The sequence below is a fragment of the Mus musculus genome, chromosome X (genome assembly GCF_000001635.26).
Source record: "Mus musculus strain C57BL/6J chromosome X, GRCm38.p6 C57BL/6J".
Classification (NCBI taxonomy): domain Eukaryota; kingdom Metazoa; phylum Chordata; class Mammalia; order Rodentia; family Muridae; genus Mus; species Mus musculus.
The window spans coordinates 36,965,144-36,990,498 of record NC_000086.7 but is presented as its reverse complement, the minus strand read 5'-3'; the positions used below and the strand labels follow the sequence as shown (position 1 = coordinate 36,990,498).

Sequence of the window (25,355 nt, the reverse complement as noted above, 5' to 3'; positions counted from 1 at the left end):
GCTGTCCCAGGTCAGCCATATGGTCCTGGGATGAATAAGTATTGAGGAACGATTGGAACTGGACAGAATGATTACCCCTCCTGTATCTGCATCTGCCTCAACAGAGCTAGAGACCTTCAGTTCCCATTCTTAGACTCCCTTCTGGCTTCTAACCTAAAAGGTGGGATGTTCTGCATCCCTGTTCGCCCTGTTCATACTGAGAGGAGGGACCAGAGTGGGACCAGTGACGTCAGTTTCTATTTGGTACAGTAGTGGAGAGCTGGGCTCCTACTGCACCTCAGGACAGGAGCGATGTCCTCCACAAGTCCCAGCTCAGTTGTGGGGCTGCACTGCAGCTCCCCAGTTAATGCTCCATTTCTAAGCTGTAATGTGGTGGCGCTGCAGGTGCTGCAACCCCTGTCCTGCCACCGCCCCTCCCCAACCCAAGGAGATAACAGGATTAGTTAGGGTAGACTACGGGAAAGCACTGACACTCCAGAGACCAATGCTCCCACCCAGGCACCCAGGGTTCTCAGTTGGGAGCACAAGAGGTTATGGGGGCTGGGAAAAGAAAGCGGACTGCAGATCTCAGCCTAGGAGCAAAGAGTAGGAGGGGGAGGAGCCAGGACACCCTTCCAGCCTCAGGTCTGGGGGCTCAGGGATGTAAAGGAAAACAGGGTGTGTGTGTGTGTGTGTGTGTGTGTGTGTGTGTGTGTGTGTGTGACAATTCAGCAGAGGTCGGGACGTACCACGGAGCCCAGTAGCGGCAGGGAGGGGGGGGGGCGGAGGACGTGGTCACCGAGGGGAGCCCCCGCCCCCTTCACAGAGGCCGAGACTCGGGTTGCAGAGAGAACTGGAACTGGGCTCGCCCTAGGGGAAGGCAGCGCGGCCAATCCGTCCCCTCCCCACACCTACTCTGAGGGGGTGGGTGATAGAGGAGAGGTTGGGGTTGGAGCAGCGGTGAGGGGGCCCCTCCCTGGCACCTCCCTCCACCAGACTTGGTCGCGCCCGAAGTGTAACACTTTCTCTTTGTCGGAGGAGCTCTTCTGTTTCCTGTGCAGCAGCTCCCGTTGCGGAGGCACCCGAAGCAGCCCTGGCGGACCAAGGAGCGATGGCAGCGGCCGATATAGCTCGCCAGGTGGTGAGTGTAGGGCTTGGATACCAGTCCCCGGGCTAGGGGTTGAGGGTGTGGGGCTGGGGACGGCCGAGCAGACTTGGTTGCGGCTCGACTACCACCACTACCACGAGGAGGGCAATGGGGTAGCATCCAGGAGCAAAGAGGCAAGGCGGGACTTTTTGCTCCTGGGGTCAGCGGCTCAGTCTACTCTCCCCGCAGCATGTCCTGGAGACCTGTGTTGGCGGGAGGGTGGGGGGGCGGGAGGGTTGGAGAAGCATACTGGCGGGCAGCTGAACTTGCATCGCCGGAGAGAGCTGCAGTGAGCGCCTCCGCCTCCCTTGCTGCAGCTGCGGCCCCGCCGCTGGGGCGTTGCCGAATGAATGGCAGCATGGGTCTGGAGCCCTCCGGGGCCCCTGTCCTCTTAGCTTGGGAGCGCCCCTGCCACAGCTGCCTGCTGGGACTCCAGCTTGCTCAGATAGAGGGGCGCGGAGCTGGGGGGTAGCCCGGGACCTAAGGCAGAGTGTGGTGAGGGGGGCGGGGAGGTGACTAGCTGGAGTAGGGTTTCTCCATATGCATTATATACGTGACTGCGTCTGTATGGGTATCAGCGTGTGCGCATATATGTGCATGCGCGCCCTCCTGCCTTCCCCGTGGCAGGGTTATGTGACCCTAAATGAGTTGGCCTGTTTCTGTGTGCTCACCTCTACGGTGTGTGTCCCTGTGTTCCAATGCTGTGTCCACTTGTGCTGTGTCCCACGGGGTCCCATTTGTGTATCTGTGGAAGGGAGGGAGGGATGCAGTTTATCCCAGCCTGTAGGTGGCTGGTTGGGTATTTTGGCACGTTCCTGGACGGTTCCCTGAGCGTCGGTCTTGGGTTCAGTGTACATGGGTTTATATGCTAAAACCTGTGGCGCTAACATCTTTCTGTAGAGACCAACGAGAACAGTGTGAGACTTGCAGAAGCAGTGTTCTCTCTTTCGGTAGCGATCAACTCTGGAGGAAAAAAAAAATCATCTTAAAAAACTAAAGTTTTCCAGCCTGGGATGTGCAGAGAAATCATACCCAGGAACCCGAGGTTCCATGTTTGTTTGTTTTAGGTCTGAAGTTTGCTTACAAAGATGAAAAGTGGTGACAATTCCACCAGCGCATCAGCACAATAAGCTGAAGCAGAATGAGGTAGAAGGCAGCCAGGCATAGCCCACTACCCCAAATACTGCTGGATGAAAAATGATAACCCTGTAACCTCCCATTTATGAACAGCCTGTGCAATGAGACTCCTGTGCAAAAGGAGGGGGTGGGGAGCAGCCTCTGGGGAGTTGGTGTAATTGCAATTGATTTGTTGTCTAAATCTGAGTCTCCAATCTGATAGCATTTTCTCTACAGATAAAGAAGTTTATTCCATTTCCTGTCTGGCTTTGGAAGGACGGGGTGGTTTATTCGAAACCTAATCCACCCCGTGTACAGCCCAGCCTTATGCAGCCATGGTGTAGAAGGTAGAGGCAGTTGTGAGACGCTGCTTGACAATGATGGAATTTGAGAGATTTCTCAAGATTGATGCTGTGATATTTGTTGCTTCTAGTGTTTTGAGGACAACCAGGGTGACTTTCTTATCTGCATTCTAAAGATGCTATAGTTTTAAGAAGATGAATCCATCTCCTGGCTTATACTTGCTCTATCCTTAGTGACAAAAACAAAAAACCCACAACACTATAATGATTTTTTTTCTTGCTTTAATGAATTTGCATTGACCTGCCCTCACCTCACCAGTCTCCCTTGCCTGGATTAGGATTGCAAGGCTGATGATGGTGAGGGAGAAGATTCCAGAAGGTTGCTTCACCTTAGGCACAACTCCAACAATCCAGAGATCACCTTTGTTCTGCAGATGGGGAGGGCAGCAAGGGGGTGGTTTGGGGGTGTCCCTTGATTTTGCTTTGGGGTGGCTCCACTTTGCTCTGGCTGGCCTTACCACATTGTAAACTGAAAAACATAATTGTATGGCAAATTCTGGAGCAGACCGAGCATTTGAGACTTTGTTATCATGATAAGTGGGTCTCTGGGAAAACTGACGTCACTCTCCATGCTTCCCTCCCTCAAGCCAGCGAAGCTCTTATTTATGTGTCATTTGTCTCTCTGCTTTCCTTTGTGTCTGCAAAAAGTTGTAATTCACCAGGGGAAGCTGGAATTAACTCAAGAGTCTTTGGGTGGCTCGTTGCTTCTGGTTTCTTCAAAGGAGCATGTGTCTAGGGCTTGGGAAGAGAAGACCAGCGAGCCAGGCTATGTGTGGCAAATTTAGAAGTTCTTCTTAGTAAATTCTGAGGCATGGTGAGAGACTGTCTTGGTATGTGTGTTTCAGCGTCTTCACGGATTCCCTGGAGGGTCACTGCCATCAAACATTGTTAGTGGTAAACCTGGCACGGCAGTTGTTGGGCAGGGCCTACATTTGGCCCTTTGGAAATTTGTAATTCAGTTGCATCTCATCTGAATGAACTCCAGAAATGATTCTGCATGAGAGCCCTATGCAAAGTGTACTTGTTTGACTGATGTGAATAGTACTATACAACCAGCCCTTGTCAACCATACCAAAAAAAAAGTAGCATACATGGCTTTCAAGGTTCTAGCCTAGTTGGAGACACACATTGTGGATACTGAGGTAATTAAAGAACTAATAAAAAGTTCCCTGGGGTGTGTCCCACCTATGAGGTGACTTGAACTGTCATTGTTCTGTATTTTGAGAGGTTACGTGCCTGACTCGTTCAGGGTGACCTAGGAGGGCACAGTACAGTCAACTAAAAGCTCTATCTCTTGGCTCAATGTTGCAGTTTTAGTTCAGACTGTAAGTACTGTGCTTTGGAAATCACTAGGCTTGAACAGATCGTACCCACAATGAGAACAGTGTTGCTTTTACCAGTTACAATCAGGCCACTGCCCCTAATGAGCCATCTTGCAAGGACAGCAAGAGTTGCCATAAGCCAGGGTTGTCCTGGAGCAGCTGGCCTCCAGTTGCCACCTGCCATTGAGAAGAAGACTGCTTCTGCATTCTGGTCTTACAATTAGTGATAATTATCTAATACATCTGTTTGTTTGTTTGAGTTGAGACAGACTTTTACCTGTCAGCTATGGTTCCCCTAGAACCCCTGCCTCAGGTGCTCTGGACAGCAGTTAACTCATGGTTTCCCTCTTGAAGCTCCTCCTTAATTCTTTATCACTAAAAGTAATAATTGTATCCCACCCCCAAAAAAAAAGAAGGAAAAGGAAAAACTAAACCCCATAGATCTACCCAAGGACACAGTGCTGAAGAAAGTTTACATGGCCCCAAATAGTGAAAAGGTGTTGAATCCAAGTCAAGGGAATATGGGCAAACATAGTTTCCCAACTTTGCTGTGCCTTTAAGGGTTGCCAAAAAGGTTAGAGGAGCCAGATGTGGTGGTGCACACCTTAGAGATCTCTGTGAATTTGAGGCCAGCCTGCTCTACAAAGCAAGTTTTAGTACAGCAACGGCTACACAGAGAAACTCTGAAGGGAGGGAAGGAGGGAAGAAGAGAGAGAGAGAGAGAGAGAGAGAGAGAGAGAGAGATTGGAGGAATACTACAGCACTAACCCTCTGTGTATGACTTCTTTCTTCAAAGGAGTTTCCAGTTTATTGTTGGTGGAGGCAGACACAAATCTTTATGTAGGGCTGATAAGAGGGCTCAGTGGTTAAAAAACACTTATCATGAAAGTCTGAAATTTGAGTTTGATCCCTAGAATATGCAGAATCAACGACCCTCTGACCTCTGCACAAATACCATAGAATGCAAATCGCCCCCCTGTGGGCCTGTGTGTACACACACACATTTGCACAATAACAAAGTGTTTACAAATCCATATTTAGTTATCATTATCCTAAGTGCTAAAGAGAAGGGCTACTGCCTGCCATGAGAAGTCATTACAGGGAACCTAATTCAGCCATGGATGAAGGCTGTAAATGATAGGAGAGGCCTCCTGAGGGCTTCTGGATAGGAAAAGGGTAGCTGTGAAGATGGGTGAGATCACACTTCTGCCACTTGCTTGGGAACAGTTCATTTGTCAATTCATCCACTGCTGTTTTCATTCATTCTCCACCATTTATTTATCGGGCACAGACTCTGGCAGATCCCATGCCAAGTGCTGGAAGTGTAGTGGTGGCCAAGGCAAGAAGGAACTCTGCCCCCTTGCAGAACTGCCAAATGAGGCAGGAACGAGCCCTGTTTCCTCTTGACATTTTAACTCCAAGAACTGTGAGTGGTAGTGGTGTATTTATTTACAAAACTTCATGACACTACACTAATAGGCCTGTGTAATAAAACGAAAATTTGATCTGCAATCATATGCATAGCATTTACTTTGTGGAGTGTCTGATATAAAATTTCTATTAATTGCTGGTTGTGTTACCAGTATGTCCCCTCCCCCCACACCTTGTTTCTGTAAGGGAAGAGCACCATTGCTTTAACTTGAGCAAAACTAATTTGCAAAGTTAGTCTGCTAGAGGAAAATACAAGCACTAATACAAAATTCAATAGTTCTGACTTCCAGGCTTGCTGGGACTTTTGGATTGTCAGTGCCATGGCTTCATATTAGCATGAACAAGCGAGAAAACCTTTATTCACAGATGTGTTGAAAGTATATTCAAGACACTTGGAGAGAAGAAAAGGGGATGGGGAAGGAAAAAGGATAGCATGCATAGATGTAAGATGCTCAGCTTTCTTGAAATGCTTCCGTCTGTATGACTTCATTTTCCCCAACAACTTCCTGGACAGGTATTCCTGGCCTCTTTATTTTATGCCTGCAGCAAGCAGGAGGCTTAAGTCCAAAGCCTTATTGCTGGTCAGTGGATGAAACAAGGAGACACCTACCAGAGCACACAGATTCCCTGTTTAAAAGCACTAGTCTTTCCAAGGTGTTTCTAAGAAATTAAAATTCTGCCATGTCCCCATTTCCCCCTCTTTTCCTTGCATCTGCCAACACCCCCCAAAGTGGTCAGAGAAAAGCAAGCTTGGTTAGCTATGGAGACTCTCTGATGGTAAAAAAGCTTTTCAGCTCAAATCCAAGATAGCACAGTCACGGGTTGTGTGGGTTTTTTTCTTTTTCTCTCTCCATATTGCTTTAAATAAAAATCTTGGAGCCACCAGCCATGTAATGATGGATTATTTTAAGTAACAACTGGAGGGGGTACAGAATAAATTAGAAACACAGACCCTTCCTCCTCAGTTTGGCAGGAGGCGGCTTCTGCTGTGGGGATTTGAAACCGTGGGCTTCTCAGCTGCCTGCACAGAGGAAGGAGGCCACATGCTCCGGAGGGTGAGAAACAACGTTATCCTCTTCTCCACTGTCTTCCCACTAGAGACAGCCATCTGCTGAATTATGCAGCAGGCTCTCAGCTGGCTCTGGAGTTGGGTCATTCCTGTGACCAGGGAAAGATTTCCAGGCCTTCTCAGGGACAAACCTCTGGGTTCCGGTTCCCCCTGCTAAAGCGGGCCCTGGGGTAACAGGAGCAGAGCTCCGCTCTCACAGTCATGATGAGGTGCGAGGTGGTGTTTGGTTTCCTTCACCACAGAGGCCCCCAGCTCTGAACACTGGCGCAGAGGCAAGAACTGGGTTTTTTTTTTTTTTTGAGATCCCCGTTAAACGAGACCAGATGGAGGCAGAGGCAAATTCAGGCTCCCCAGAGGGCAGTTGGGCATTCACCCAGAGGCCTATGGGTAAAGTCTTTCTTTCCTTTCCTTTTCTTAAAAAAAAAAAAAAGATTAGAGGTAACATGGCCAGAACACCTAGAAAACTGTTCAAACTGCCTTACTTGAAGGAAATGTGTGTGGCTTTTGTGGGAAAGTTGACCCACCCAGAACAGGGGTCACCCCTAGCCTGAAGTGGAGATATTTTATAGACAATGGCTTGTTGAGTTAGATAGACCCATTAGCTCTGGTGCTCTTGAGTAGAGCTGGGCAGCTGGCCAAGCCTAGGATCGGACTGGAGTCAGGAGAGACCTAGAGGAGAGAAAAGTAGGGGAGAGAGACGAGAGTCCGAGCACAGACCTGGGTACCCTTGGTTGTCTTCTGCTGGCCAGAGCTATCGTGGGTGAGCCCACGAACTCCCAGTTCATGTCTCCCTTGTCCTTTCTCACTCCTACCTGCATGGAGCCAGGAGCCTGCTGGCCTGGAATTTTAACAGCAGGAAGAAATACATCTGGTATTTAAGTCAGCTTTTCCATCTGAAAGAACAGTCTGCCTGATGCTAGCACCACTCACTGCCACTAAATCATCACTGGATGACTCGGGACAAGTCACTCCCCCCACACGCACACTCTGAGTCTCCATTTCCCCCTTTGCAAAAAGAGCCCTTGGGTTAGGTGATCTTTAAGGGAGTCTTCAGCTCTCAAGTCCTTGTTTCCTTTTTCTCCAGATTCAGTTCTGTTAGCATCCTGCCAGCTTCTGCTTCTGCCTGAGGTAGCAGAACCGAGCCCTACCCCTTCCCTCCTTCAGCTTTGAGCTGGATGAGGAGAGAGTTTTGGAGAAAGAACTTATGCTTTTAGCTCAGCAGGGTCTCTGTAAGTGAACTAGAAACAACCATTTGAACATTGCCTGTCTGGATAGGTATGTATATATATAGCTATCGAAATTTTATAAAGATACATGACAACTGAATGTTTGTCTGTGGAATGTAACTTTGACTGCACTAGGAGAGCTGGCTAGTTAATGGAGTCCTTGCTGTGAATCTTCTTACAAACAAGAAGCCACTTTGGAGTTTATCTTTGGTATTAAAATCAGTTGCATCTGTAGGCTTTGCTAAAGACCGACCTTCACCCTTGTTTAGTAAAGATGGTTTCTCCTTTGTGGTTCCTTGAGGTCCCCTAAACTGCTTCCCCACTGAAGCTTTGGAAAACCTTGTTTCTCCTTAGAATGGTCCCTAAATTTCTCTCCTAGCCAAAGATTTTATATCTATTGTTTTCTCTTACCCCAACTTGATCAGCCCATGAAAACTCCTGGCATTTGATATGTGGGGTACATTGGTTTTTACCTTTTTGTTTTAAATTTTTGGATCTTATTGGTCTCTCAAGGCTGATAGTATAGTACTTCTCATTCCTTTCACAACATTGACGGCTGTAGATGGGGTTTTATCAGGACTTTTGACATGTTTCAGGGCATAAGATTTGTCTTATGGTTTACAGGACTATAATTATATTGTACTGTTTAATAGTGAATTATATACTAAATGTGACAATAATTCACAATAAAGGAAGAGAAGAATTTATTGTATTGTTGGTAAAACAAATGTCTTACATATAATAAAATTGCCCAGATGCTATAGGCTGTACTTAACCAAACATGCTGATTATCTGTGTGTGTACAACAGTGTGTACAGCATTTTCTGGTTGAAGTTGAGGATTTTTTTCCTAAAATAGCAAAGCCACTTTCCTGCCTAGGAATGTACCATCAGTCTTTATTCAAAACAAAACATTTTTCCAGATTATAAAACTAAAGTATGCCCATTTTAGAAAAATTGGAAAACAGAATGGCTACCCCCAAAGTAACCTGTTAACACTAGTTTTCTCTCTTCACTGGGTTGGGTGTACAAGGTTGTTGTTGTTGTTGTTTTTCCTTTGCTTTACATAACAGCTTTGGGCAAGTATTTCATGCCATTTTGCACTCTTAGAAAACTGTTTTCATTACTTGCTTAATAGTCCATCCAATGTCATTGGGTGGATGGATTGGTTTCAAAAGTCTAGGAGATTTACAGTTTCTCTGTTCCAGAATGATGGTGGAGCAGGGAAAGAGGTGAAGGATTGGGCCCACCACTAAGCAGTCAATGAGGCTGCTACCAAGAACCATGTTTAAGCATTTGTCTCCCTTGCTAATGTTTGAGTGCAAAAGACCAGAGGAGAAAGTCAAGGGAAAGTAGAGTCTTAGGTCCAAATGCTCCCCCTGCCCCATTCCTTCAGGATGACTAGGGCTAACTTAGATACCTTGAGTTTGAACAGAGACAGGTAGTTCTCTATCAACACAGGCAGACCCTGAGTTCCCAGAGGCCTCACTCAGCAATGTGCTTTGTCTGTTAGGGCTGTTCAAGGACAGGTAGAAGTCAGTGGAGGACAGCACTTGCTTATCGGGCGCTTCTGGGACACTTTGCTCCCCCAAAACACAAACAAACAAACCAAAAGCAGTGGGGGAAAGATACACAGCTGGTCGCACCATACCTCGCTGTTCTTTATGTACCATATGTAATATTCAATTAAAATCTGAAATCCGTGTGTCCTCGGGAGGAGGCAGAAGAGAAGAGCAGTGTTTCTGCCTTTGATACAAATGTGGTTATAACGTGTTTCAAAACCGCAGGTGACTGCAGATGACAAGCAAACAGGAAATGGAGTTGGGCGGAGGGAAGTGGGGGGCTCTCTCGGTTCCCAAGAGCACCTTTCATTTTGCCTTCCTTTAGCCACTCTTGGGCTACAACCTAACTAATCACCTGGGCTGCCAAGCTGAATGAGCAAGAACTTTCCTTATCTTATTAAAATATATATATCTGTCAATTATACCGGTAACAATGTGAGTTAGTTCTTCTGTGTCATAAAAGAATTGAACACTACAAAACCCGATGACACCTCTAATTAGGCCTCTGTTTCCATTTCCTGTTCTCTGACGTAACTGCCGGTGTCTTTTGGTTTGGTGTCTTTTCATGCATCTGTCCTAGGTATTGGCATAGATTTATGTGCATGTGCATATATACCAGGCATTTTGTACATACATGTACTAATTATGCATGTCTTTCTACAATTTCTGTTTTCTGTTTTATTCTATGTCTTGGGGGTATTCATATCATTACATATGGTCCTGCTGCATTATAGTGGTAGAACTGTTCTAAAATATTCATGTTCATAATTTATTTTTCAGTTGTCTACCATTTAAGGAATTCCTAGCTTTTCATTTACTATCATCAAGGCTTTAATATATTTCCTTGTACATGAATCTTTGTACAGCTGCGTGACGTTCCACAGAACAGATTGTAAGGGTGGTTCAGGGTTATGGTAGATTCACAATTTTGTTAATTTGCTGCCATGAACATGGCACCACTTGCTACTCAAGATAGCTAGGTAAAGTTTCGGTGTCAGATGTGCTGGGCCAGGCTTCTAGTCGCATCTCCTCTTCTGCACCTTGTAGTCAGGTGAACATTCAATTAACTGCAATCAGAGTAATTAGGATCTCAATTAATTATACCACCTTAAGAAGGACTAAGGAGATAAGGCATCAGAGGTGCTGTAAGAGAGAAGAAAAGACACTTCCTGGGGCTATCCTGGGATCAGTGTACCCTTAGCCCAGTAGTCTGTCCATAATTTGCATGCATACATTTTCACTCTGAACAATTATGATCTTGATGTAAGATTCATTAGAGCAAGACAGGTGCTCTCTAGACAGACTTTTCTAAATCAAGAACTGTACAAATATGTTTGGATGCTTTCTTAACCACAGAGATTGAGACAAAGTCTTGGCTCCTTCAACCCAGTAAAAAGCAAAAATGAAAACAACAACAACAACAACAACACACCAACATCAACCAGGCCCTATGTCTCAAGTTCTCTAGTTAATTTAGGTAGAGTGGACACTGAGTAAAAGACACCAAAGAAATAGAGATTCCGAGTCATGTGTGATGCCACTAAAGGCAAATCTATAGTTACTTCGCTGTAATTCTTTTTTTTTTTTTTTTTTTTTTTTTTTTTTTTTTTTTTGCTTCAGATGGCAGGAAACTGGTCTGATTATTTCTCCCTCTTGGTAAAACCCCCTTCATCTCCCCATTATTCATGGGTGTTTCCTATGTTCATTCTTTATCTCCCTCACTCTTACTACCTCCCAGTGAGCACATCCAATTTTATATCTCTCACTCCCCAAATTTGTTTCTCAGCTTTAAATGCTCTCTGCACCTAAAACCTCACATTGCTAACTACTTATTGACTTTCTTCTCTTAGCTATCGCATCTTGAAATCAATTCTTATTTTCCCCGATGCATGTAAGACTCTTACAAAGCAAAGAGAAAAGGCAAACATATATATTTTTAAGTGAGCAAAATCATGACTAGATAATTTACATACACAATACCCATACACAGTTGACATTTTTAATGTTTACTATCACTAATAAAATTCAAATTAAAGAATGTGATACCATTTCCCAATGAGTCAGTTCACAGTAGATACAAGTCCATGAAACTTCATGGATACACAGACACACACGCATAATAGTGATGGAAACACACATTGGTATGGCCCTCTAGGCCATGTTAAGTGATGAATCTGTGTATAAAATCTGTAAACCTTTTGATCTGGCAAGATTGCTCAATGGGTAAAGACACCTGTTTTGTTGTCGGACTTGACAACTTGAGTTTGGCCCCCAAGGTCCACATAGAAGGAAAGAATGAACTCTTGTAGATTGTTTTATGATGTCTACATATGCACTGTGGCATGCATGCCACCATAAATATACACAATACACATACACACACATATACATACATACATACATATGTACATAAATGCATGTATATAAAAGAATATGTGAACACTTTGGTCCAATAGTCTTCAATTTTAGGAAATAGAAACATTTGCAACCCTGCAAGAAGACTATTTGTTTGTTATGTTTATGTAGAAAACTTGGAGATACTAAATATTCAGCAGTTAGGAAGAGGTGGCAGATTCCTGCATGGGTTTGTTGTATGGCCAATAAACATAACGATTTGGGGTCTAGAGAGATGGCTCAGTGGCTAAAAGCTCATACCACTCTTCCTGGGGATCTTCAGTTGATTCTCAATACCCATATCAGGTGGCTCACAACTGCTGTAGCTTCAGGTCCAAGGGACTCAATGCCTTCTCTTGTCTTTACAGGCACCTGCACTCATGTGCACATACCTATACTCAGATGATACGAGTGCACACCTTCAAAAATAATATAGGCCTTTTAAGAGACAATGTTCTAAGGAAATGATTTAGAAGTATACTTAAGTACTCAGGAAAACATCTGTACTAAGTGTCAGGGTATTAAGTCAGAGTGTGGAAAGGAGCAGATTATAGTATCCCTATTTTGTTAAAGAAAGGTGTGCTGACTGGCAGGAAATATATAGACATGTTAATCATCTTGGGGGAATGAAAATATAATTTCTGGTGTCTAATACTTTCTGCTGGGTGTGATAGCACAGGCCTCATCTGGGTACTGTGAGGTAGAGGCAGAACGACTGATAGTGTAAGAGCATTCTTTGCAATATCTTAAGTCTGAGACAAGTGAGCTACATAAGACGCTTCCTCAAAATGAAGATTTACCAATCACCTATCACATGCCTATTGTTATCACCCACAGCAGTTTAAAGAGCCCCAAAGAGCAAAAGGAAGAGTAAAGACTTTATTTCACAACAATGGGCTTGAGGAGTTTGGGGTGTTTTGAGTAGGGAGTACCATGAACCATGTAATAGTTAAAAAATATTTATTTTTAGATTTGTTTTATATGGTGGGTGTTTTGCCTGCATGTATGGATGGATACATACAATGTGCATGCCTGGTGCCCTCCGAGGCCGGAAGAAGGTGACAGTTCCCTAGAACTGGAATTAGGAATAGTTGTGAGCCACCATGTTGAGTGCTAAGAACTTAACCTCTGTAAGAACAGTTAAGTCCTCTTAACCACAGAGGTTAACCTTCTGAACCCCACATGCAGGAATTGAAAAGCTCTTTCTACCTACACAATACTTGACTGGATGAAAGAACAAGAGAGTAGGGGCAGGATATGTCTCCAGTGGTGTTGAAGTGACAAGGTGACAGACATGTACACATTTTGAGAAAAAATGCTGGTTAAAGTCAACTAACCTGACTTGAGACTCAAAAGGGGAGAGCCGAGATTGGGAGCATAGCTTAGCCATAGAGCTTAGTAGCATGTAATTACCATGCCCCAGTTATGTGGTGTTGGGGATTGAACCTAGGGCTTTATGCATGTTAGACAAGCATTCTCCCAACAGAACTGCATCCTAGGCCCTATATTTGGTAAGTCTTTCACAGTGGCGTGAGTTTTTAAGGTAAGGCGCTCTTCCTACTACCTGCTATCTTTAGTTTGAGAATTCCTTGGACTTCGGAGCACTTAAACTTTCATAGCGCTGAATTTGGAGGCAGGAGGAGATGATAAAATATGGCTCAGGAAACCTCAACTCTGAATCTGTCCCAATTTTGAGGCCTGCTACGTAGGAGGCTCCCTGGAGAGAGCATATTGGCTCTGAAGTCTCTTCGGTGCTTTGCAGAAAGGCTGAGAACCAACAGTGGTAAACTTCCAGCTTACTGTTTGCTTTAAGCAAAAAAGAAAAGATGGGAAATAGGGTAAGGGAAGTGGAAGGGGGTGAAGTGGGTATAGGATAAGGTAATGTGGATCCCTCGTCTTTGGGTGAACAAGGAAGACATCATCAACCTAACTCAGTGATAGCATATGGCAGTCTGTCAAGTGTGCTCTGTTGGGAGTTTGTATGGAAAGATGTCAGAGGGGAATGAATGTTCCAGATGGTAGTCACCAGCACAAGCTCTTGGAGGATCCAATGGCACTGATGGAGCAGGGACACCCCCCCCCCTTACACACACACACACACACACACACACACACACACACACACACGGTGAAGAGGTTGAGTGGCTGCTCCACCATCACATCACATCCCTTTTGGTGTGACACCTAGCCTAACAGCAGGTCCAGTCAGCATAGGAGCTGCCTGCTGGCACAGCCTGGGATGCTGGTATGGTCCCTCCTGGCACAAACCATGGCCTTTTGGGTTGCTTTAGGCATCCTGGTGGTTACGGAAAGTTTCGTGCAGCCTCACCCCACAGAATCTCTGCCTATTTCCATAGCCCATCATTCTTGTGAAGCTCGTCTGCCTCCAGCTTCCATTCTCCACCCTTCTCCTGACACCCCACCCTCGGCTGTGACCATTGGCAGTAAGCATAGTTTATGAGTACATGCAGGCCCATTTCATCCTTTCCTTTTGGTCCCTTGGAAGTCTGCCTGAGTTTGAGACTCTCCTCATTTTATAAAACCATTAACTATAAGAAGCTTAGGCCCTATGCTTTCCAGGGCTGGGAGTGGCTTGGCTGACCCCTGTGAAGTCAAGGGAACCAGTAGAAAGCTGGAGAAAGCTCCTTCCAAGCTAGAGGGAGCTACAAGTGTTTTACTGCATGGTGGGCCAGTTTTTAGGGTCCAAAGATAACCTCACAGTGCAGTGATAAGGACAGCTACTGTTTGAATGCTTTCCACATGCCAGGCAATATGCTCTGTGTGTGAGGAGTATTGTCCTGTGGAGTCTGCACATTCACTACTTACTCGTGGTTTTGTAATGGGACACTGAGAACTTAACTTGTTAAAGCTTGAGCTGCAAAAGTTGGCCTCTGACTCAGATCTGCCTGATTCAAAAATTCTGCACTTTCAAACCATTTTTACATTGAGTTATTTGTCTGTCTGTCTGTCTGTCTGTCCGTCTGTCTGTTTAGTGGGGGTGGGGGGAACTGGTGTCTCATGAGTGTGGAGATCAGAGGACAACTTGTGGGAGTTGATTCTCCTACCGTGCGAATCCCAGGTTTTGAACTAAAGTCATCAGGCTTGGCAGCAGGCACTTGTACCCTCTGAGCCCTCTTGCCTGCCCAAGCCTGTAAGCTCAACCTCTCTGCTGCGCCACATTTGTAGGTCTCCAAAGTGTCCTAGAGAGAAGGTTCACTGCCTTCTAAGGACTTTAGAATGTTCATTGAATATATGTTCACACATTAATTAAATATATAGCATTACCATAGATATTTATAAACATTGCTGTCCCCCTATCACCTCTGAAATACATCCTGTTGTCTCCTGTGACAGATGTGGAAGGGAACTGAGTCTCAGAGAAGCTCCCCAGCCTCTGAGTGATTGAATTGAGATCTCATCCAAGTTTGGATGAGGGGGATCAACTGCCCACATAGTTGATTCTGTCTAGGACAACAAGTGGTATTTATTACTGAACGTATTGAGTGCTGTACCCAAGCATCCATAATTTCCAAGCTGATGGACCATTTTGCTCTTTAGGTATATGTGTTGCAGGTTGGGGAGGGGTGGCTGAGGAAAGAGATGACACATTAGTCCTTTGTGGCTGTTACTTTCTGGCACAGGATAGAAGTCCAAATGGCTTTTAAGCACGTTTTCATTTTCTCCCTTCCCTCCCTCCCTCCCTCTCCAAATTAGGGCGAAGATTGTCGAACTGTCCCCCTGGCTGGACATGTGGGGTTCGACAGCTTGCCTGACCAGCTGGTGAATAAGTCAGTCAGCCAGGGCTTCTGCTTCAACATCCTGTGCGTGGGTGAGTATTTCCAAGGCAGGAAATTCTATTACAGGATATAGATCCTTAATGGCTAGATGTGGCTTTGCAGGTAATTAGGTTAAATAATGTGTCATCCCCATCTAGTTACATGCTTGCACCCCCAATCCCTCTTCTCTTATCCCTTTGTTTATTTTTGTAAGCATCCAGCGGCAATTACGTCTTTCCCCCCTCTTCCCAGACCAGAATCTGGGGCTGTACCTTGGGGAAAAACAGAGCTTTGTGAGACTCAATGGAAAATTTTGTTAAAGGGGGCTGGCTGGCTCAGTTACTGCTGTCAGCTTCTTTTTGAGCGCAGAAGATAAGAACCAGGACAGAATTAGAAGTTGTGTGTCTCTAGTTTGTCTAAGCTTGCTTGGTACAGTTGGAGCTTAAGTGTAGGCATCACAGAGTTGCATGCAGAGATCATTTATTCCCTAGACTGTATCTGTTCCTAGGCTTTATTTTGTTTTGTTTTAAGACAAGAGTCTCATTGTGTGGGCCTAGGCCGGCATGGAACTCAACAAGTTGCTCAGGCTAGCCTCTAACTCTCAGTCCTTTTACCTTAGCCTCCCAGGCCCTGGGATACCTATGTGGGGAGACATAGTGATTTGAGCCCACTTGGTGTGCTAATCGTAGCACAAGAAGAGTTCAATAATATTTCCGAAGTGAATGAATAAGTTAAGTCTGAAGGAAGCCCCTACTATGCCTCTCAACACTTTCTCACAGAAGTGGTTTTGGCCCCCAGTCTGCAAAGTGAAGCTCAGAAGTAATAGTCTTAGGCTCATGGAGAAGACAGCTGAGAAGGACAAAGGGATTGACTTGAGGCAACATGGAAAAATGGCAGAGCCAACATACACTGGAGATGCAGGTCTGACTGACCTGTTGTCCTTCTCTTTGTCTCCAACCACTGCCAGCGATGTCCCTTGAGACCATGAAAGCACTTTAGAAACCATTGAGTACCATCAAACAAACGTGGACAATGGTACCTTGTCATTCTTTAAGAACATGTTTTGAAACCTTAAAAGTCCCAAATTTACAAACACAGTGCTAACTTATAATTTTCACCCCACAGTGCAAGAACATATACCTGTGTATTTTTAGTGACCCGCTTCCAAACCTTAATGGTTACATAAATGCCATAATAAAGCCAATTTTCACACTGGCTAGAACACTTACACACTGTTGATAATTTCCTGTTCTTATTTTTGTATAAAGCATATGGAGAACTCATTCACATCATAGATTCAAGCTACCACTGACTTAGGTACTTTGGTGGTTTAATGTATTGAAAAAAAAATCTAGTGGTATAGGTCTGTAATCCCAGCACTTAGAAGGCTGAGACAGGAGGATTGTAAATTTGAGTGTAATCTGGGTTGCATGATGAGACCTTGTCTCAACTAACTAATTAACTAGCTAACTAAATACTAATCTTTGAATTTTTTTTGAAGTCATTCATTTTCCTCTGATTTTTTTCTTCTTCTCCATTTCCAGTACTCTTTACCAGGTCCTCTTCTGTAGGGAATTCACTGTACTTGTAAGGACAAACAGAGCAATAAGGTCACTTCTAAATGTGGATGGCAGGCAGTCAGCTAGGCTCGCTCACTAGCAAAAGTGACTCATTGCCATGTATCAGCTTCAGAAGCTATGAGATAAAAATATGCGCTTCATGGAATTACACATCAGAGGCCTTAGAGTCTGCCTAGAGGTTGCCAAGTCTTTGGATGCTGACAGTCACACTCACAGTCACATTTCAGTGCTAATTGGGATGGGCATACAAAATAAATGCAAGGCAGGGCAACCAGCCTCAAGAACAAATGTCATCACGTCTAATATTGGCACTACCAAGTTTTCTGTTTAACTAACAAGATCAATCTCTGGCTAATGGCCAACTTATTTCACACAATATTTGATGACTGAAATATCCCAGTGCACACACATACCAGCTTCCCTTGGCATCCCTCCCAGAGTGCCGTATGACCTGTGCTGAAGTTGAGATGAAAGCAAACTGACAGCCCCCCTGCCCCCCCCCCACCCGTGAGCAACCTTTCAACCTCCAGCAAAAGACTGACCTGGTAAAAAGCCCTGTGAGTCAGAATGGGACCTTATGTCCAAGTATAGGGAAATTTGTAATCTGAGTCTGATTCCCCAGGGCCCCCAAGATGAGGCAGCCAACACCAAGACAAGCTGATGGGGTAAACAATCAACTCATATTCCCACCAGGGTATTGCTCATCCACAGCACTTCAGCATTCACCTGATGACAACAGCCTGGGGCAGACTCTCATCCCCAAGAAGTCATATATCTTTTCTTTCCTTTTCTACTTGTCAGGTTTCAGGAAATGGCTCTCTTCCTATACTGTCCCCAGATAGGACAATTAGATAAACCAATCCCTGTACTGGATCCAAAAATGCTTATAGTGCATGCAGCCCACTCTCTTACTGTATTCATGACCTTGCCATTGTTCAGAGAACCCTCAGCTTGCATCAAGGTCACATGTAACTCTCAGACTGCCATCTCAAACCAGCCATAACGCTAGGAACTGTCAATGACTTGGCAGAGAGTCCACAGTGAAGTTGCTGATCTTTGCTCCCCGGGAATTTTGGTGACTGTATTCTTATGCCTTGTACCTGTATGTGACCATTAAATTTGCCTCCTTGATAACTATAAAATGGTTCTGTTTGGTCACAGAAATTGTTCACCCAAAGTATTTTTAGTGTCAAATTATGGTATTGCTAACCTTGATTATTCACAGTCAGCTAGGATAGTTTGTTTGCGCATTGTTGTTTATTTAATGTTGCCCTACTGCTGTTATGCCCATACCTAGCAGAATAAGTATTATACATTTATTATGCCTGTGTGCATTTGTGTTTGGTGAGACTGAAAGGAGGGAAAGAGAATGTTTATGAATTCAGAGCCTAATTTATAGTGCAATAAATTGACTGTACCAATAATTGCTCTCCATGATTATTATGATTTTCAGCTAAGCACATAGACATAAGCATATTATGACTTCAGTCTGATATAATCTCTAGGGTTGACAGTAATTACCTAGTAAGGTGAGATTCCCCACTTCTCTACCCCATCAAAAAAATCATATCCCAATCCCTTAGCTTTGGAAACTTGAGGATCCCATAGCTGTAAACATTCATGTAGCAGGCCTCAAAAAAAAACAAACAAACAAAAAAAACAAAAAACAAAAAACCAACCTGAGCTAGCAGTACCAATGTTCTGAGGCCCAGGGCTTTGTAGTGCTGGGAAAGAGCCCTAAAAGAGACTTGCCCATCCGAATGTGCTGGCAGCACTAATGGCCACGAGGAGCACAAAGGCTCAGAACGATAATATTTACTTTGAAGCTGCTCAAGATTCCAGGCTCAACTGGGCTCTGTTGAACTTGGAAAACACACACAGGACAAGCAGGATTGCAGCTTTCTTGCAGGAGGTGTGCAAAGGGCAGCTAGTATTCTATGAAGGTCAGGTGCTAACCTTTCCATCCCCGTGCCTCTGGGAAACACAGTTGTTAGCATAAGGCGGCCACAGGGTTTGGTCACTGGCTAGCAAGGCATCATGGGAGAAAACAGGTTTGTAGCAGCCATTGATTTCCATGGTGTCATTACTTCCATCACATAGGCTTGGGAAGAGGTGCAGGAAGCTGCCTGTGCTGGCTGAAACACACCACAGTCTGCCTCGCCTCTGCAAGAACAGGAAAGAGAAAGGACAAGGTCGCACAGCCAGGCATGGCCTTGGTCTCTCTCCATAGACTCTCATGGCCAACTCTAGTGCCTGGAGAGTTTCCTTTCAGAGAGTTTCCTTCCGACCTCCCTGTTGAACTCAGCAGAATTTTCTCTTGGCTTATTCCATCATTTACAGTTGAGTGAGACTTCTCTCCAAATGACCAGGGGCTGTGACTAGCTTGCTCTTTGCTGTATCTTTAGCCCCTATATAACACCTATATCTGGTGATTATCAGCGGCTTTGTAAATACCTGTTGAGTGACTAAATAAATGAATATGCCATGCTTGTGAACCTCACTAAAATGTATTGGTTCAACGCATGGACTACAGAGGTAGCCCACCCTGGTGAAAATACTGGCTATGCTACCTATTAGTTTGTGATCTTGGACTGTCATCTCCTATACAGTATATAGAGGAGGAAAATCAGGTACATGGAAGTGGAGGAACTTGCAAATTCATGAAGCTAATGGCTGACTCGGTTAACCTAACTATAAATTAAGGACAAATTGTATTATCTACCTCTGGGTACCACCGTGCCCAACCAGGATAGAGCTCTTGCTTAACCTGAGTGACTTGAGTCCTTGGGCTCCATTACCAACACTAAAAAAAAAAAGTCATAGTGCCTATATACCTTCTAAGCTTCCTTCAAGGAGCAAATAAAATCTATGGAAGCTGAGGGTGTGGCTCAGTAGTTGAAAGCTTGCTTCATATCTGTGGGGTCCTTGGTTCCATTCCCAGCACTGCATGAAAGAAAATGAAAACATGCATTTGGTTACAGTAATGCCTGGCACAGAGCATATAAATCTGCTACAGGAAAATACTATTGGTGTATGCCTCGAAGTCCTAGCACTTCGACGGCTGAGGCAGGAGTCTTAGGACTTGAAGTCCTTGTCTCAAAATCAAACCAAACCAAGCAGAAAACAAAACAAAACAAAATAAAAAACCCTGCTGCTACTGCTTCAACTTTCCCATTTTGTAGAAAAAAAGGACTAGAATTCAGACTGGGGACAGGGCTTGGGTTTTGTCATAAGACAATGTAACAGTAGCATATCTAGGACTTGTATTTTTTCCTTTTTCTTTATTGCTTATTTTTGTTTTGAAGACTGGGTTTCTCTGTGTAGCCCTGGCTGTCCTGGAACTCTCTCTATAGACAAGACTAGTCCTGAACCCAGAGATGAATGTATCTTTCTCATCTTGCAAGGACTTAACTGTCCAAAGAACCAGAGATTGACAGCTACTGAGGAGAACAGCTAAACTTTTATCACATAATATGTGTTAAATTTAAATTCTTTTCTAAAGAGATTTATTTGTTTTATGTGTATGCATGTTTACCTCCATGCACGTATGAGTAGCACATGCATGCCTGGTGAGCAATTTTGGGTCCCCTGGAACTGGAGTTACAGTTACAGCTATTAGCTGGCACATGGATGCTGGACACTAAACCCAGGTCTTCTGCAAGAGCAGCTAGGGCTCTTAACCACTGAGCCATCTCTCCGGCCCCTGTGTTGTTTTTAAAAGTTATTGTTTCTAGCACAGTGTCAACAATAAGCAAAGTGAGAGCTAGAACATGAGTTCAAGGGGTTAAGAAACCCTGCTGTCCATTACGACACGCACTAGGAGGGCTGGGGAGAAGGAGAGGGAAATTGAGCCCTTGGGACTCATTGAGTTTCCTGCTAGAAGCCAGTTGCCAAGTTCCTACCTTCTTGCTGAGGCATGGTGGAATCTGCTGACCTGACCCTATTAGGCCACGTGTCTTATCCCCATACACATTTACTATTGGACCCAAGATAGCTATAGGAGGAGATATCATTCTAGTCTTGGGCTGGGCCTGTGCCAGCCATTGAGAGAAGGCTTCCTTCCAGCTCCAGGTCCCACCATGATGACAACTGAGAGCAGAAGCACTCAAAAGCCACTGAAGGAGCTGGCTTCCTTTTCTGCCTTCTTCTAAGGTGGCATTTATTGCAATTCCCTAAACACAGCAAGTTCTCCTCTTCCAGACCGTTGTTATTTAACAGCTAGTTGCTGCAACCCTTGTGTGCTGGCAGGTGTCTGGGTGGTCAGTTTCCTTGCTGCTCCTCCCTGCTGCTTGCCCTACCTCGCCCAGCCCCCCATTTCTCCAGCTGTGCAAACAGGGCGGGTCTCTGGCTCAGTAGAGCTGATCCTGAGACCTATGTGAGGCTTCCTTCAGGCACTCTCAAGTATACAGAGGAGTGTCTGAGAATTCTTAGGATGTAGAGGCAGGGGGCCCGTATTGGAGAGCTGTGGAGATTGGAGCCCACCACTGTCTAGGAGCAGCAGGCATATTCAGTAACGATCTCAAAGGACAAAGAGGGATGAGGTTGAGGAAAATCCATTAGATGTACAAAAAAAAAGAAGGTTAAAATGTACCTGGAACATGAGTGTCCAGAGAGTGGAACATGGGTGTCCAGAGAATGGAACATGGGATGTATCTGGAACATAGGTGTCCACAGAGTAGAGCATGGGTGTCCAGAGAGAAGTCGAGTTAGAACATGGTGCCCATGCTTCCATTCTCACCTCAGAGATCGTGACCCTACTCGAAAGTGAGCTGCACCATGTTCTTTGATGGGGTGTTCTGCTGCATGCCTGAATCTGTCACCTCCGTGGCAAAGACCTTACTGCACCATATTTTTCTTGGGACCTGAACACCTTCTTAGGGGAGAACCAAAAAAAAAAAAAAGCATCTCTTCTTAGACAATCTTTGTCTCTGATGAATAGAGCAGATCCTGGTTGGAAACACAGTCTGTGTGAGGAACTCTTTTTGCATATCTTGGCAATTCACCTCATTACTCATACCTGGCTATGGAATAGGGCTGGGGACCTTGGTAACCAGTCTAAATTGAATGTTCTTTTCTTTCTCTGCACATAGAGACTCTCATAATAGGTATTTTTATGTCAGTGTTTAGGATTTTATATACACACTGAGAGAGTGGGAAAGAGGGAGCATTTTCAGTTCCCCTCCATGCAGTTCTATGCACTGCCTTGCAAATGTCTACTGTTGGTCCCAAGGGAAGATTTGCCAGGCCAGGCACTACCCAGGGTAAGCCTAACCCTAACTATGAGGATTAAGCAAAGGTCACGTAGTCTCTCCTTGCTTGGGGAGGTGTAGGAAGAAGAGGAACGGTGCTAGTAAGGGAGTACTGTGGTCCAAGGTGGTCCAAGAATAATCCAGCATCCTTAACTTTGTGACAGGGTTTCTCTACATAGCCCTGGAACTCACTATGTAGGTCAAGCTGACCTCAAACTCACAGACATCCACCTTCCTCTGCCTCCCAAGTACTAGGATTAAGGATGTGTACCACCATGCCCAACCTGTCATTAACTATTGACTTCAAGACAAGGCTGGGCTCAAACGAGAGATTTAACAGAGGTTGATCTTATCCTTCTTATTTGCCTCTATCTCCTGAGTGCTGGCATTACAAATGTGTATGCTCAGTTTCTTCAGTGCTGGGTATCAGATAGGGTGTCAACTATCACAAACAAACACACTACTGGCTGAGCTACATCTCCAGCTTAGCTACTGACTTTTGGTTCCTAGTGTTTCTTATTTCCTTGGGGAGGGATGGGGAGCCAAATACAATCTGAATCCACAGAGATGAAAAGTGGCTTTGGTGCCTAGCCCAGCTATGGCTTCCTATCAGCCTCCTGCCTAGGTCCATGTCACCAGCATCTCTCCATTTCGTGGTTGTGATGTCTCTTTCTCCAAAGACTCCTTGGTTTGAGGCAGTGATTTGGTAGCCTCTCGTGTCCCAGGAATAACCTCCCCAAACCTTTACCAGTCCACCATAACCCTTCCCCCATTTATCGGCCAAGTGTAAAATTCTAGTGGTTGGATTTATTAGTGTCACACAGCCAACATGTTAGTTAAGCAAACAAATGCCTGGTTTGTTTGAAATTTAAGAAGAGTAATTTGCAGCTTAAGTTCATTCCTGGGTAGATAAAAAAAAAAAATAGTTTCCCTGAAAGGTCATCTAGGCTGGGAGAAGCCAAAAGTAGATACAGTCTTTCCACTGGGAGACAAAAATGTGGCATCTGTGGGTTGAGCACTGTTTGGGCAGAACCTGAGGCCAGGGGATGAGAGGAGAGGGTATTTATTTGACAACTGGTATTTATTTACATGTTTTACTTAGAAAATACAGAAAAGCTAAAGAAAAAATGAAAACTATATATAAAGGCCACCAGTCAGAGATAAGTATTAAGAGGAGTATATTATACCTCTGTACAGGCTACTTCTAGGGGTAATTATACCCCTCTATCAGGATGGATAGCATTTCGTTCTCTGCCTCTAAAAGCAGTATATCCTCAAGGTGAGGATTCAAATAACAGAAAAAACTGTGAAGACAAAAGTGGAAATTAGCCCAATTCTCTAGTACTGTGAGCTATCTGCTGCTGGCATGTCTCTGCTTTCCCTTTTCACATAACTGGTACTATATATTCTATGTACTTCTGTGCAATTGCTCACTTATGTAAAATATGATGCACAATGGCTGCATAGTCATTGCTTGATCTCTTTTGCTTTTCAGGGGAGACAGGTTTGGGCAAGTCCACGCTCATGGATACCCTGTTTAACACCAAGTTTGAAGGGGAGCCAGCGACCCACACACAGCCAGGGGTTCAGCTCCAGTCCAATACCTACGACCTCCAGGAGAGCAACGTGGGGTTGAAACTCACAATTGTGAGCACTGTAGGCTTTGGGGATCAGATCAACAAGGAGGACAGGTAACAATGGGACAGTGGGGGAGGAACCATGAAAAGTACCTTACCATGGGAGTCTTGGAGAGAGCACAGATTCTGGGGCCCACTAGAGTGATATGGGCAGGCAACTTGTAAGCAGGGCATCATTGTGGGATCTTTATCTACAACTGTGCCACTCCATATACTTTGACAAAAGAAGGGTGTCTTTCTAATACACGTGAGTGGATCCTTGATTCCGTTCAGCCTTGTGCCAGGCCCTCCTATAATCTAACAACCTACAAAGGATTGGCTTAATCTTTGCTCTTGACACATTCATGGGAAAGGCTTTTCTTAAGCAAAGAATTTCCATACAGACGACTATGTTCTGTGAAGGAGTGGGTGCAAAGAGGTGAAGGGCAAATTGCAATGAGACCACAAGGGCAAGTACAGTCAGTTCCATGCAGAGAAGTCGGAGAGGACTTCACAGGAAAGCCTATGATAACTCCTGAAGAGCTGGCCAGACAGACAGCTGATGAGAAAGAAAGGCAATCCAGGAAGCTGCCCACTTCTTTAAAGGTAAAGTGATGCAGAGAACTCAGGTGTGGTCTAGGGAACTGCAGCTTGGTGTGCTTAAGTAGAGAAGCAGATTTCTTTTTTTTTTTCTTTTGAAAATTTTTTTATTAGGTATTTTCTTCATTTACATTTCAAATGTTATCCCCTTTCCTGGTATGCCCTCTGGAAACCCGCTATTCCATCCCCTCTCTCCCTGCTTCTATGAAGGTATTCCCCCCACCCACCCACCCACTCCCACTTTTCCATCTTGGCATTCCTCTTAACTGTAGCATAGAGCCTTCACAGGACTAAGAGCCTCTCCTCCAATTGATGTCCAACAAAGCCATCCTCTTTGGTTGGTGGTTTAGTCTGAAAGCTCTGGGGGGTCTGGTTGGTTGATATTGTTGTTCTTCCTATGGGTTGCAAACCCCTTTAGCTCCTTCAGTCCTTTCTCTAACTCCTCCATTGGGGACCCCGTGCTCACTCCAATGGTTGGCTGAGAGCGTCCACCTCTGTATCTGTCAGGCTCTGGCAGAGCCTCTCAGGAGACAGCTATATCAGGCTCTTGTCAGAAAGCACTTCTTGGCATCCACAATAGTGTCTGGGTTTGGTAACTGTATATGAGATTGATCCCCAGGTAGGTCAGCCTCTGGCTGGCCTTTCCTTCAGTGTCTGCTATACACTCCATATTTCCTCCTGTGAGTATTTTGTTCCCCCTTCTAAGAAGTAGCCAAGCATCCACACTTTAGTCTTTCTTCTTCTTCAGCTTCACATGATCTGTGAATTGTATCTTGGGTATTCCAAAGTTTTGGGCTAATATCCACTTACTAGTGAGTACATACCATGTGTGTTCTTTTGTAATCGGGTTACCTCACTCAGGATAATATTTTCTAGTTTCATTCATTTGCCTAAGAATTTCACAAAGTCATTGCTTTTAATAGCTGA

At 44.8% G+C, this 25,355-nt stretch overlaps 1 protein-coding gene across 11 annotated transcripts in view; it reads left to right on the top strand.

Annotated features, from left to right (window-relative positions):
* Nucleotides 1-462: 462 nt before the first annotated feature.
* Nucleotides 463-25,355, top strand: part of Septin6 (septin 6) — a 78,765-nt gene continuing 53,872 nt past the window's right edge. For 6 of the 11 annotated variants that reach the window (NM_001359141.1, NM_001359142.1, NM_019942.5 and 3 more), the window contains exons 1-3: nucleotides 804-1,120; nucleotides 15,322-15,436; nucleotides 23,708-23,903. In NM_001359141.1, the coding sequence (NP_001346070.1) occupies nucleotides 1,091-1,120; nucleotides 15,322-15,436; nucleotides 23,708-23,903 (341 nt within the window). In that variant the 5' untranslated portion in view covers nucleotides 804-1,090. Of the gene's footprint in view, nucleotides 1,121-15,321; nucleotides 15,437-23,707; nucleotides 23,904-25,355 lie in introns of all 11 variants that reach the window. The other 5 variants (XM_006541391.3, XM_030251429.1, XM_006541388.3 and 2 more) reach the window with 5 other exon arrangements.